This window comes from Tetrao urogallus (assembly GCF_951394365.1).
Source record: "Tetrao urogallus genome assembly, chromosome: Z".
Taxonomy (NCBI): Eukaryota; Metazoa; Chordata; class Aves; order Galliformes; family Phasianidae; genus Tetrao; species Tetrao urogallus.
In genome coordinates, this window is record NC_136816.1 from 48,305,068 (window position 1) to 48,320,007 (window position 14,940).

General features: G+C 37.7%; 1 protein-coding gene across 1 annotated transcript in view; it reads left to right on the plus strand.

Moving 5' to 3' along the window:
- GLIS3 (GLIS family zinc finger 3) overlaps positions 1–14,940 on the plus strand; it is a gene marked incomplete at its 3' end in the record, with an annotated part of 149,267 nt that overhangs the window by 113,076 nt on the left and 21,251 nt on the right. Inside the window, exon 6 of the mRNA XM_079548837.1 lies at positions 12,164–12,305. Coding sequence (XP_079404963.1) covers positions 12,164–12,305 — 142 coding nt within the window. The remainder of the gene's footprint in view (positions 1–12,163; positions 12,306–14,940) is intronic.

Sequence of the window (14,940 nt, forward strand, 5' to 3'; positions counted from 1 at the left end):
TAAAGGACTTTCCAACTTTCTATAAGCTCTCTTTAAGTACTTGAAGGCTGCAGTGAGGTCTCTCTGGAGCCTTCTTTTCTTCAGACTGAGCAAGTCCAGCTCCCTCATCCTTTGTAGGAGAGATGTTCCAGCCCCCTGATTATCTCTGTGGCCCTCTCTGGACCCTTTCCAACAAGTCCACAGCTGAGGACCCCAGACCTGGACACAGTATTGCAGATAGGGTCTTACAAGGGGAGAATAAAGAGAGAGGATCTCCTCCCCCTCCTTGCTGATCACTCCTGATGCATCCCAGGATACATTTGGCCTTTTGATTTGCAAGCACACACTTCTGGTTCACGTCAAGCTTTTCACCCACCAGGATCCCCAAATCCTCATTATATTGTTATTGTAACTGAAAGTAAAATAGTATGTTATCTCCTGTCTTTGATGGTGTCTGTTTTCAACATTTTGTGGAATTTTCCTTCTAATGTTTCAATCGCTATGTGTTTTTATTAATTTACCATTCTCTTTTTGTGCCAAACAGATTAAGATTACTTAAGATTTAACTTAAAGATAACTTAAGATTTAAGTTTTAAGTGGACCTTTCTACTCCTTGCTTCGATCTCTGTGGTCACATTTTAGCCTTAAAATTGCTTATTTTTACAGCCCTCTTTGATAAGTGTTTATCTCTGCCATTGGTCACCTGAGATACATTAATATATGGAAAGGCAAATGAGCCAAACCTACAAAAAGAAAACAAAAAAATCCAAAGAATAAACTACATGGCGTCAATCAAGCCAGATACTTGAAGTGTAAATAAAGTTTGCCATGTATAATGTTTACAAGGTGCAGTTACTGGACCATTGAGAATTTATAATTACTAACTCATATCATACTTAGGCATTTAGAATATTTTCTGGCAGTAATAATAATAAAAAAGTAAGAAACAATAAACCTTTTTAGGCAGAATTAAGATTATTTATGATTTTAATTAAAAGTGAAAATTGGCTTAGTGTCAGAAGAGTCTTTAAAAAATGTGAATTCATCAAAAATAACCATAAAAATTCCAACGTGATAAAGGCACTGTGAAATAATAGTTCCAACCCTGGGATCTATTCTGTTGAAAAGAAGGAAACCCTTTGCTGTCACACCTCGTTAGTCATGGATTCATTTAATATATTGTGCCTGAGTGCTTTTTAATCCTGCTTATAACCTCCCCCAACACACTAGGTGACATTATTTTGGTGTTTTACGTTGTTGGCTCTCCAAGACTCTGTGAAAATGTGTCTTTGATGTTGCATAGTCTTAAAATAGCAGGATAAAGTATGTTCACAACAGAAGAGACAGCTGCTTGCTGTACAAAACTCCAGTTACGTAGTTTATAGCCCAGATTTTCTCAATCTGTCTTCAAAGCTTCAACCCTTTCCTTGTTCTTAAGTTATTAAGACCTGACCAATGATGCAGTGTGATACAGATCAATATATATCTTTGCATTATTTTAAGCAGGACATGTTTATGACTTTCCATGTAAGGCAAAAATATCTTTTCTGCAACTCTTGTAAGGCAGCTGCTGTTTCCCTTCTTTTCCCAAACTGTGATTTCTAGCCATGCACTGAGTTTATTCATCAGTGAGTTTCTCCCGCTAGTGGTATGAAATCATATACCCTGAAAAGATTCCGGCACAAATACATTTAACTTGTGCATTTCAGTAGATAGTACAGTAAGCTTCCATTTACTAAAGGACATAAGTTAAATGAAAGGAGACATCATCTCTACTTAAGAAAAAAAAGAGTGTAATTTGTAAAATTATTTATAAACCTGAGGACATGCATATATGTAAGTACCAGGAATAGATGCTTAAAATGTCTGGGAAAGCACTCTAAGTATAATCACAGAATTGCAGAATTGTAGTCACTGATATGGACCTTTCAAGATCAAGTCCTTACCCCCCTGCTGAAACAGGTTCCAAGAGTAGGCTGAACAGATAAGCAATCCAGTAGGCTTTGGATATTTCCGTAGAAGGTGACTTCATAACCTCTCTGGATAGTTTGTCCCAGTGCTCTATCACCCTCAAAGGAACAAAATTTCCATCTGTTCCAGTTTGGGTTTGTTACCTTTTGTCAGCACTCTTTTCAGCACCACTGAAAAGACTGTGGCCCCATCTACTTGACACTTGTCCTTCAGACACTTATAAGCATTGATAAGATCCCCTTTCAGTCTTCCCCAGAATAAACAGACTGTTCTCTCAGCCTTTCCTAGCAAGGAAGATGCTGAAGGCCCCTAATCATCTTTGTGGCCCTTCACTGAACTCCTTCTAAGAGATCCCTGGCTTTCTTGAACTGAGGAGCCCAGAACCAAAAACACAGTACTCCAGATGTGGCCTCACCAGAGCAGCGTAGAGTGGGAGGATCACCTCCCTCAACCTACTGGACATGCCCTTTTTAATACACCCCAGGATACCATTGGCCTTTTTGGCCACAAGGGCACACTGCTGACTCATGACCAGCATGTTGTCCATCAAGACACCCTGGTCCTTCTCCACAGAACTTTTCTCCAGAAGATCATCTCCTAACCAGTACTAATGCACGTGGTTATTCCTCCCCAGATGTAGGACTCTACACTTGCCCTTGTAGAACCTCATCAGATTCGTCTCCACCTTATCTCCAGTCATCCAGGTCTTGTTGAAGGGCAGCACAGCCTTTTGGTGTGTCAGCCACTCTTCTCAGCTTTGTATAATCAGCAAACTTGCTAGGGTGCTCTCTATCACTTCATATAGGCTGTTGATCAAGATTTGAACAGGAACGGTCTCAGCACCAACCCCTGGGGATCACCACTAGTTACAGACCTTCAAATAGACTATGCTACTGATCACAATCTTCTGAGCTCCGCCTGTCAGCCAGTTCTCAACCCACCCCAGTAATCTGTGTGCACAATACTCAGTCCCTACTCTAAAAATATTTTGTTGAATTAAAAAGCAGTACTTCTTATTTTAAAAATGTAAAAAATGCTGACTTTGTCTGGAGTTCATCTTCTCTTGCAGAAGACCAAAGAAGCTCTTACAACAGAGTGAAAGAGTGTCAGTCAGTGGCAGAAAACTAGACAGCACTCAGAATGAGACCTAAAGGAATGCTGCTACGAATGTGAAAGTACAGCATGGCCCTGGACTACAAACAATTTAAAAACATGTCCTCTTAGTAATTTTCTGCTTTCAACTTTGGAAGAAAAAGAAACTTAAAAGATTTTTTTTTTTTTTAATTGAATAGTTACCATGTAGATCTTGTTATCAGTAGAATATACTGGAAGCCAAAGGCCATGTGAGTTTTAAAAGGATTAAGGTATTTCTGTAGATAATGAGAGTACCTGTGGCTCATAGAATTACAGAATCACAGTCATAGATTCACAAGGTTGGAAACGACCTGCAAGATCATCTAGTCCAACCATCCTCCCATTACCATTGCTACCACAAGTCTCTAAACCGTATCTCATAGTTCCTCATCCAGACGCCTCTTGAACACTGCCAAGGACGGCGACTCCACCACCTCCCTGGGCAGCCATTCCAGTGCCTGACCACTCTCTAAGAGAAAAAGTTCTTCCTTATGTGTAACCTAAGCTTCCCCTGGTACAACTTGGGGCCATTTCCTCAGGTCCTGTTTGTTGCCTGGGAGAAGAGGCCAAACCCCTCCTCACCACAGCCTCCCTTCAGGAAGTTGTACAGTGCAGTGAGGTCTCCCCTGAGCCTCCTTTTTTCCAGACTAAACAATCCCAGCTCCCTCAGCTACTCCTCATAAGATTTGTGCTCCAGACCCCTCATCAGTTTCATTTCCCTTCTCTGGACACATTCCAGGGACTGTGTCCTTTTTGTAGTGAGGTGCCCAAAACTGAACACAGTTCAGTTCAACACAAGGTACAGTCTCACCAGTGCTGAGTGCAGGGGGATGATCACCACCCTGCTCCTACTGGACACACTATTTCTAATGCAGGCCAGGATGCTGTTGGCCCTCTTGGCCACCTGGGCACACTGTGGCTCATGTTCAGCCAAGCATCAAAACCCCCAGGTCCCTTTCCTCTTCGCAGTCATCTAGCCACTCATCCCCAAGCCTATAGCACTGCATGGAATTATTGTGGCCAAAGTGCGGGACCCAGCACTTGGCCTTGTTGAATCTCATCCCATTCACCTCAGCCCAGCGATCCAGCTTATCTAGATCCCTCTGAAGGACCTCCCTACCCTTAGGCAGATCGACACTACCTTCCAACTTGATGTCATCTGCAAACTTACTGAGGATACACTCAATCCCTTCATCTAGGTCATCAATAAAGATATTAAACAAGATGGGCCTCAGTATCGACCCCTGGGGGACACCTCTTGTAACAGGTCACCAGCTGGGCTTGGATCCATTAACCACTACTCGTAGGGCACAGCCCTCCAGCCAGTTCCTTACCTAAAGAAGAGTAGTTCAAGCCGTGGGCAGCCAGCTTTCCCAGAAGAATACTGTGAGAGACCGTGTCAAAGGCTTTGCTGAAATTTAGATAGACTACAACAACAACAGCCTTTCCCTCATCTACCAGGCTGGTCAACCAATCACAGAAGGAGATGAGGTTGGTCAAGCATGACCTGCCTTTCATGAACCTGTGCTGGCTGGGCCTGATCTCCTGGACACCATGCACATGCCGTGTGATCTCACCCAAGATGATTTGCTTCATAACTTTCCCTGGTACCAAGGTCAGGCGGACAGGCCTGTAGTTCTCTGGATGCTCTTTGTGGCCCTTCTTGTAGATGACAGTCACATCGGCAAGCTTCCAATCCTCTGGGACCTCCCCAGATAATCAGGAGCGCTGATAGATGGCATGAGCGGCTCAGCAACCACCCCCACCAGCTCCCTCAGAGGCTTAGGATGAAGCCCATCTGGTCCCATGGACTTGTGACTGTCCAGATGGAGGAGGAGCTGTTTGTCTCCAACTGAATCACCGGGGGTGTATTCTGCATTCCATCCCAGACTTCCAGATCAGGGCATAAAGTGCCCTGAGAATAACTGATCTGCCTACTAAAGGCAGATGTAAAGAAGGCATTGAGGACCTTAGCCTTCTCCATATCCTCAGTGGTCACATTCCCCACTGTATCATGTAAATGATGGAAATTCTCCCTGGTTCTAAAGGCAGGTTTAAAAAATAAACACAAGATTTGCAAGGGATATCATGCTTCAAGTCAACATCAAGCAAAATAAATTAGGGAAAAGCTTGATTATTTTGTGCAGCTAATTCAGTCTTCATTATTCTAGAATGCTAGCCCACCAGTGAGCACTGTACATAACTTAAAGCAGTCTGAGTGGATCTTAAGTTTGATTTGAAAGAAATATATACTTCTAAATTGCTATTTTAAAATAACCTTCAGGCTTCCTCAATTAATGTATTTTCCTGCCTTTTTAGGTTTCTCATTCTATTTTTTGTAACCCTTTTCTTTTTAAATTTCCTTTCTTATTCTGTCTCCCAACTTTGTATCTCTGATTCTTTAGGATATGCATCCCAAGCTAAACATCATAGACAGCTGAGGTGCATATGCTGTGGTAAGACCAATCAGAGTACTTTCTTGTAGACCACTACTGCTATATTTTCTCATCTGTCACCATCTTTCTTTCCTTCTTTTTTTTCCTTAGTTCAACTAAATTATTAATTGAGAAAGCATTTTGGTACAAATTAGCAAAGCTCACTTAAATGCATCGTATATTTGCTAATCTTTATCTAGATGATATTAATTAAGGATTTCATTAACTGTTTACCTTTTCTTTTCCCTTCATATCAATAATTACCTAACAGCTGTTCAGCTTTTATGTGTCTTTCATGTATCTTCAGGTCTATCAGGACATAAGATTTTTGTCTTTTCAGGAGATTCTTTCCAAAAAGGAGAGAGATACAGTTTTCAGTTAAGTCTTTTCTTGAATTAGAATCTTGAAAGTGAAAAAGCTGCAATATCTTGTTCTCGGACCCTGTGGAAATATGTAGTATTTTTAATAGAAAAATTAATCTTTTGGAATAACTGATTAATTTCTACTTTCAAAACTACAGTAAAAATAGTACAGTTATTTGGATGGCTTTGTTGAATGCATAAAATCAGGAGAGGGTAAGAAAATATAAGGATGAGCGAGGCCGGTATTTGCTTCAGCTCATCTCTGTATTATTTCTTGTTCTTACAAAATGCTAAAAACTTTTCTCACTTCATAAAAACTGAGAACTGTTTATGTATTGATACTTTTTGTTTTGATTATAACTGAAAATCGCTGTTTCTGGTAAAAATAGCATCTACACTAAATTGGAGATTAATCTTTTTTTCCTGATACAAGCTGCAGTTCTTATTTGTGGAACAGCTTTATTAAGTAATGCTTTAGCGTAGAGCTCTGCTTTGCTATCACAACAAATTCTGAGCGATCTTGTTTCTTGAGTCATCCAGTGACATCTTTAAGTAGTTAGAAAAATACATCACAAGTAAACTTATTTTCAGTAAATCTCACTTTGTGTTTTCAGCTAACAAAAAGTAATCTGTCAGTTGACTATGCTGTATTTGAAAAAAATGAATCCATAGCTTTTTTAGTCGGTAACAATTTTTACTGAAACTAGTGAAATTATACAGCATGATCATTAACAAGATTCAGAGCCCGTACTATTAGCTATGCAGTGACTTAAAACCAGTGTGAAAGGCAAATACCTGCCCTTCAAGAAGGCATGTTTGTTTTGAGAGTGAAGGCTCTCAGAAGTCTTGTACTTGCACAAGGTTAGGAACATAATGTTCTTAACATAATGTTTTTCATACAAGTGTGCCATGAAAAACACTTTGCTATTCTGCAGCATCTTACAAAAAAACCCCTTTATTTTAAAAACTAAATGTTTAATTCACTTTCAAATACTGAATTTGTGTCCCAGTTGAAGGTGAAGATCCTATGTGGACTTCATGTAGATTGTGTCATGACCATTTGTGACTGTCTGCTGCCTTCTAAAAGCCATTCTCTTCAAATAACTGCATTTTCAAACAGACAATTTTTAAAAATGGAAAAAAAAGTTGCTTTGGTTTCTTACACCTGTTTGGCAAGAGCAAGATCAGTTTGAAAGCATCTGTCTTGCCATCTGAACAGTGCAAAGTCTATGATTTTAGTTACAATTTTTTGTTTTATCTGTAATTATACCAGTGAACAACAGTTGTTATGCGTGATAGTACTTTAAATCAGCATGTAGTTCCAGAAAAAGAGATTTTTTCAATTAAGTGAAATGATAATAGGTAAGAACACAACTGTTCAGCTGCAGCTTTGTGGGGGAGTGGAGGGGTGGATAAGAATAGAAAAAAAAAGATAATTTGAGCAGTGCAGATAAACAAGACCAGCTAAAGGGAATGTACAATCACTCTGGGCTTCTCAGTCTGGACCTTCAACTGAAGATAGCTTATACCAAGTGCTGTCACCCTTCAGCTGATCAGCCTTAGAGTATGTGACAGTTTTAACAATGTCCATACTGTGTTTGTGTGCTTAAATTATTTACAGATTGGATAATGTTAGGCAAACTGTGAGATAGTGAATACTTAACCTGCATCAGCTTAGCTCATTCCAGTGGGTCCTGGGGAAAGCATGCATGGGTCCAGCTGACCAGATAGCTTAAAACTTCAGCAGATCCATAGTATGGTAAATTAATCCTAGGTCTCTATTGGGTTTTTCAGTACCATTACAGAGGAGCACGGCAGCTAAAGCATGCACTGTCAGTCCTAACTATACAGTTTTTCTCTTTAATTATGTATTTGTTTTTCACTCAGTATTGATCTAACATAACAGTTTCTCTTGTATATATTTTCCTGACTTCTTCCAGGATAGAATTTTGTGCTGCCTGTGCCAGAAAGTAAGTAGCACAAAGGAATAACTTTGAGAAACATAGTCCAAATAACATTTGTGAAAGTTTTCTGCCCTCAATGGAGATGTTTTATGAATTGTCCTGGATTTGGTATAGCTACCACATCACTGAAAGACAACTCAGGAGACAGACATCCATGCAGAGCAGACTTGCACTTCAAGCTTACTCCATTTCTAATGAATAATCTGCCATTATTGTACAGATTGGTCAGTGATGTAATGCTAGCTTGTTTTGGAGAGTTGTCACAGCACTCTCCCAACAAAGAAGACTTTCTACAAGATTTCCTCCTGTGACATCTGATTGGAAGAAAATCTTTTCAGATGTTATCACACTGAGGAAGGGAACAGGCAAACAGGATTTCTCTAATCCTGCTGCTTTTCATGCATGATTTCTTGCATTTTTCATTTGTAACTCTTTGAAAAACAGACCAGCTATCAATGGCTGGAAAACTTCATAATACTCTTCCTTATTACAATAAAGAAGAAACTCTACACTGTACTGCTTGGATGAAGAAGTAGACTATTATACCTCAGCTGTGTCTGCTTCAGTTTTGGTCCATGTTAGAAGCTAGTGGAGTAGAGCAGACTACATTTATGTGGAACATATTAGAAGTAAGGAAATAAGTGCCTGGATCGTCTGGCCAAAGCAATTGCCAGAATTGCCTTGCAAAGTGGCCTAACTAGTAGTGCCATCCAAAAAGGGGGTGCTTTACAGAGGTGACCTTGCACAGCTAATAATGATCTTGCAGATGTTGCTCTCCTGCCATTGGTGCAGGGTGCATGGGTGCAGGACCCATATTTATAAAAGGAAATATTAAATCCAGAGGGACCTAGACAGGCTTGAGCAGTGGACCCAGGTGTGCCTCATGAGATAGCACGATATGGTCAGATAATGTAGTTAGCAAATACATCAATCTCCCAGCATAATAATACAGAGTTCTTGATTCTTGCAGTTCTGCTTACTTCATGATGTTTATTGTTTGCACTGTTTTAGAGTAGAAGCCATCTTTTTTCATTGTGAGTACGTGTTGATTTTACGGCACTTTACTACAACTAGTAGTACTACTAGAACAGGTAGTAGCTACCAGTTTGTTGTAAGTTCTTGGAATGAACAACATTTTATGACAGAATTTAAATGTAATGGTAAATAGAAAACAAAATCGATATTTTCTGGCTTTTGCTAATATTTTTTATTTCATTTTGCGATACATTTCATTTCATTCAATTTCCGATCATTTCTCAATGTTTGAACTTTTCTAAACCAAGGAAGACAATGCTTAATGCAAATCTTACAGGAAATAAGGTCTTTTTTCTTTTCTCTTTCTAAATAATTGATAAGGAACGAGAGTTAGAACGTTATATCATTGGAATCTCAGCAGGCTGTTACAGCACTAATGTAGTTACTCGCAACATTGCTCATTCTGTGACTATATGAATCTGGAGAAACTGCTCTGTCTATGAACACCTGCCTTCTGGAGAGCAAAAAGCTTCTGTCCAGGTCGCACAGTATGAGTCCAGTAAGCTTCCGCATCTTTCAGATTTCATTGAACTTTTCAATTTCTAAGTTCAAATTTCACTGCTAAAAGTGCAAAGGGGAAAGAATGTAGAGAAGAGGAAGTAGATCTATTTTCTTGCTTTTAGAGCAGTTAAACATGAGGATATTTTCCCTTATTTGTTTTAGACAAAGGCAATTTAAAAGATGCCATTAATTCAAAAAGAAGTGCATCCAGGGGCTAAGGTTCAGTGAGCAGTGCCCGTGGCAACTATGAGACAGAAAAAAAAGAAATCAGATAATAGTAAGTGTTTTAATCCTCAACTTTAATCCCTTTACTTCCTGTTTTCGAAATGAAATATAAATCAGGCACCGTGGAGTGCAGCAGTTTCTCCTGAAAGGGATGCTGGCAAAAAAGGGATTAGGAATGAGCAGTGGTGTTTAAGGAATTTATCCACACAATTTATTGCAAAACTTTGGAAACCACAAATGACCAATTCTTTTTAGCATGGTCACTGCAAAATACAGACCTTGAAAACAGTGGAGAACTTACTGTGGCTGTAGCTGTTTTCCCAGATTCTGTAGCTTAGTAAACAAGTCATACCTTGCAAGTAGGTTCTGTCCTGTGGATGTGCTTTTGCAGCAGGCACAGCATGACTACTGTATGTGTCTGGAGAAAACAGTCATGGTGTGTGAAATGGAGTTTTTCAGAAGTTGTGTGTAGTTTGGGAAGCAGTTGTGATTTCCTGACTCCTGCTAAGCAGCAAAGCTTACCCATGTCTGATGCCAGTCTGCTAAGCAGAAAAGCTGAGAACATTTTTGATGGTCTACCATTTCTGATGATGCAGCAGTAGTTACTCCTAAATAGCGACTCCCATACATACTGAGCAGTGAAAAAGAGTGAAATTATTCCCAGCAACTATTGTTATCCAGTGGGGATACTTAGTAGTAATTTCTTAGTAATTTCGTGCCAGTTTCTCTGTACTTGTACAAATCAGTGTAGCACTCATCTCTTGCTCAGGAAATTTCGTTACATGTATGTTAAGTACATGCATTTTCCTTCTAAAAATTGTGTGCTTTAATGTGCAGTACATGCATGTGTGTATATATTTGTACATGTAAATTTATAAAATCTGTATTTCCAACTCTTGTGGTTGTAAATATGAAATGACAATAATCTCTGCTTTTTAGAGATTTAGAAATATCTTCAAAAGTCAGATCACAGCTGTCTTCCAGTGTTTGTTTCACTGTTTTTATTTGCTTTTGTTGACAATCCTTTATCTTTTGTGGACTTACATAGGCATTAATATTGGCTACTGGGCAAGCCAGAAAATCTATGTTTGTATAGCCTTACATGATAGATTCATTCTCACTGTCAAAGAGCTTACAAGTCCAAAAAAAATTTCCTAATAATGCAAAATAGGCTTGCACTCATTTACTGTTCGTGTTATGTAATGTTAGTAACTTGTGTGTATTTTGTTCACACTTCCTTACTCTGCTCACTGTTTTATCCATAGTGACTGCCATCCAATTACACAAAACTGATTAGTTTCTTACTCATCAAGAAAAAAAAAGTCACAAACATGCAACTTTACTCAGACAGCATCCATAAAATTTTATTTTTTATGAAAGAATCCTGATTCAGATTTTTTTGTATTTATTTTTATCATAGATTCCACATAAATTTAAAGTTATATAATACAAAAAATATAATTGATAAGAATTTGATTCTAGAGATACTTGTCACTTATTTCATATTCACCTCCTCTAATGAAAAAAAACACATTACTCATATTAGCATTAAAAATAAAATAAACAGTAACAGTGAATATCAGACAACCATTCATGCTACTCTGGAATAAACATCTGGACCTATTGCAGCTTGTAAATATGGATAATGAATGAAAAGCATTTGTCAGAATCTTTCTCACCTCCTTTTGTTTCCTCTTTCTTTTCTACAATTTAGGTATGTTCTAGAATAATAAATATATCTCAAAAAGTTAATTCATGTTCAGGTTTAATAATGAATCACTGGATTTTGAAGAGAAGAGATAAACTTCAGCATACATAGTCTGCAAATGTAACCTTTGTGTTATAGTCACCATACTCGTGGTGCTTAGAGTGTGTAACACCAACTCTCTGCTCTCTTGAAACAGTTTTTTACTGGAGCATGTCATCAGGAATCATTTGAATGAGTACCAACACTTCGTAGCACAGTAATGGGTCTTTTTCAGATGCATTTAGAATCCTTCCTTTCTACCACTGTTTCTTCACATCTGAATATAGGACAGAAACTCCTGTCATTTCTCTTCCATCTCTTAGGATTTTGCTGTATGTGCTGGCTTATATTCTAGACCTACTCACCTTTTATGCCTCACTGTTCACTCTCAGCCCTCATTTCCTGAAACTGGTACAGGATGCTAAACAAGCAGGAAAATGTCAGTATTTCGAATAGTGTCATTCTGCTGATAGAAGAGATCACAGACATTTGATAAGTCTCCATTATCCATGAACTGGGACATTCATCTGTCTTTCACGTTGCAAAAGGCTACACATACGTTCATCTGTACAAGGTCCAATCTGTACAAGTTGCCCTTGTCCTGAGTACAGTCTTGTTAAGCATGAGGCAGATTTCCCTTCCTCCCATTTGAGAAATATGTGCTGTAATGGAAGGATATTTATGAGAATTTAAAAGAAAAGAATTCTCCTTGTTTCAATTCCTTTATCTAACCTCTCAACATTTCCTTATTCCTCATTACTATTTATCTGTATTATATCGGTTTGTTGTTTCTTATCTCTTGTGTTGCAGTTGCGATTGAGCTCAGAGTTTGGACAGGACATCCTGAATGACTGCCTCACAATCCAGCCTCTCCAGACAGCACCATCACCACACAGTGCTGTGAATAATGTACTGGGACACTCCCCAGGTCCTGCTCATGACATTTACCCAGGTATGGAAAAGACAAGAAAAAGCTATATTACTGCTTGCTTGGGATTAAGAATTATTTTACAGAGTACTCTAAAATTCATGTCTATCTTATGAGAGGAACAGAATCTGCAAAATAATAACAATACAAAACAGATTTTCGTATCTCTCTTTTTGTTGAGAAGGGGAAAAATTCTAGTTTTGTCTCTGAAAAGACTTATCACAACATTTTTCCTTTATAGGTCCTAAAGGGGTCCTAAAAGAAATCTACTTCCAACCACTTTGCTGTGGTCAGAGTTTCCACTCACAAGATCAGGTTGCCCACTTCTACAAATGCCTTCTTGTAGGCAGCTTGAACTGCTGAATTCATCTGGATTTAAGAAAAGTGTTTTTTTCTTTTCATTATTCATGAGTCATACATCACTTTCTAGTAGATCTACATCAGTGAACTTAAATGCTGCATTATGATCTCTAATATTATATAAGTACAACAATAAGCGTATTTGTTCTATAAATGTGGTAGTCCTACTTTTATTGTGTGGATTACATATTTGAGATTTGCATATTAATGCATCAAACTGACATACTGGCTAAATGTACAGTAGATTTTCAGGCTTTGGCTGTATTTGAAACATTTGGGAAGTAAGGAGGGAAAATACGCCTCAAACCTCAAGAAAACAGTGGGTAGGATGTGAACATTTTAATGCAGTATTCTAGTAATTGTGAAGACATCTGGTTTTAACTTTAAGACAGAATGCATTACATCTTCTAGCAGTCCAACTACTACTTGAGGACCAGATGTAGGATGTGAAAGAATTGGCTGAATGATATATGAAGTGCTGAAAATGACATTAAATGAAGTGGTTACCTCAGTAAGTGGTTTATTTTACTGACAGCCTTGGAAACACAACAGTTCTATCATATGTTTCTGTCGAGGTTGCCGTAACATACTTATTAGTTGATTTTTATGTAGGCTTATATGACAAAAATCAGGAAATTTAAAGCTCTGATTTAAAGTTATGAAGTCCTAATTTATAAAGTAGTTGATATTATCTGCAATCTGTTAACTTCAAATGCCTTTGTCTGATTATAGTCTGTGTGGCACCTGTTACCTCCCTTACACGTGTTCTCAGCTATAACTTGGCAAATGTCTTGTAGTTTTATACTCTTACTACTCAGGCAATACTAGTATTGTTTCACTTAAACTGGCTTAGGGCATTGTGTCAGACATAAATTAATCCATGTCACTTCATTGTGACAACTGCATGATCTAGTTGAAATTAATTGTTTCACTAAGTACTCAATAGAGTTGCTACATAATAAAATATTATATAGCAAAGTCAGTTATGTCCAACAGGAAGGGACTGGCATATAGAGTAGGAATTACAACATTATTAATGCCCCAAACATGAAATGCAAAACACCTGAAAGCTTACGTGTACTTGCACAGAGAAGTTACTCTTTCATCTTCTCTGAAAACAATGGTCTATTTTGTAAGCATAAAGAGAAACACTGAGACTTTTCTGAAAAATAAAGCATATCATTTCTACAAGGAACTGATAGAGCACACATTAGCTGAAATATGTTTGTGCCACTTTTCAAATAGAAGCAAAATAAATTTCCATTTTCCAATGCCTTCAAACTTCTCTCACTTTAAGGCTGCGTTTCTCATACTTTATGTATATTTAGAGCAAATGAAGGCTTTCTCCTTTCCTAAGAGATTTACATGTTTAGAAGCAAACTATTAGAAATTAGCAAACTATTAGAAATAAGATTACAAAAACAGGCATTTAGATAACAGTCTATTTCCACTTACTGAAGTGCAACAGTGCCTAGAATGATTCCTGTTTCTCTGTGCAGATACAGAATCTAAAGACACAGATATATTAGATGAAAATATGAAATAGTCTTATTGATTACATATGTATTACTTAAAATTTAGATTGAGGAAATGCTTGTGTGCTCTTGTGGCTTTGTGACTTCATTGAAGAAATCTAAACTGAGTATAATCCTGTTAATACAGTGAGGTAACGTACAAGATCTGCTTAAAATGAACAAAAAGTTAATGAAAGTATGGCTAACAGTAAAACAGATTGTCTTTATAGAAAGCAATATAGATATGTTCTCTAAATTCATGGTAGTGGTAAGAGGAGAGATATTTTGGGGGTAGAAGTAAACAAAGTGCTGTTTTTGCAATAATAAACCCAACATAATAAATAATATAATTGTTGATAATTTGCAAAGAAATAGGATGACTACTCTTCTTTTTATAAATGTTGCCTGAAATCATAGTTTTCTGGCTTCATTTAAAAAAAAAAAATGCTTTGGGTTCCGTATCTTTTTAAAGGCTTCATTTCTGTCAGGTTTTTTAAGGAACCTTATTCACAATTAGCTTTTTCTCTCCTGTGTTCCTGTGCACTAATGCATATGAACTTAGCTTCTCATAGAAACAATGTCTCTACAAAGATATTCTCATGGAAAATTCCTACATTCTTAAAAAAAAAAGATTTCTATTGAAACTTCAATTTATTTATTTTTTTTTTTTTTTAAATCTGAATCTTTTGCTCTTTCTGGATTATTTTATCTTGTATTTCTCAGGAGAAAAAAACATTTTTGTTAAGTAATGCACTTAATTTTGCATTTTTCTATGTGGATCTAGC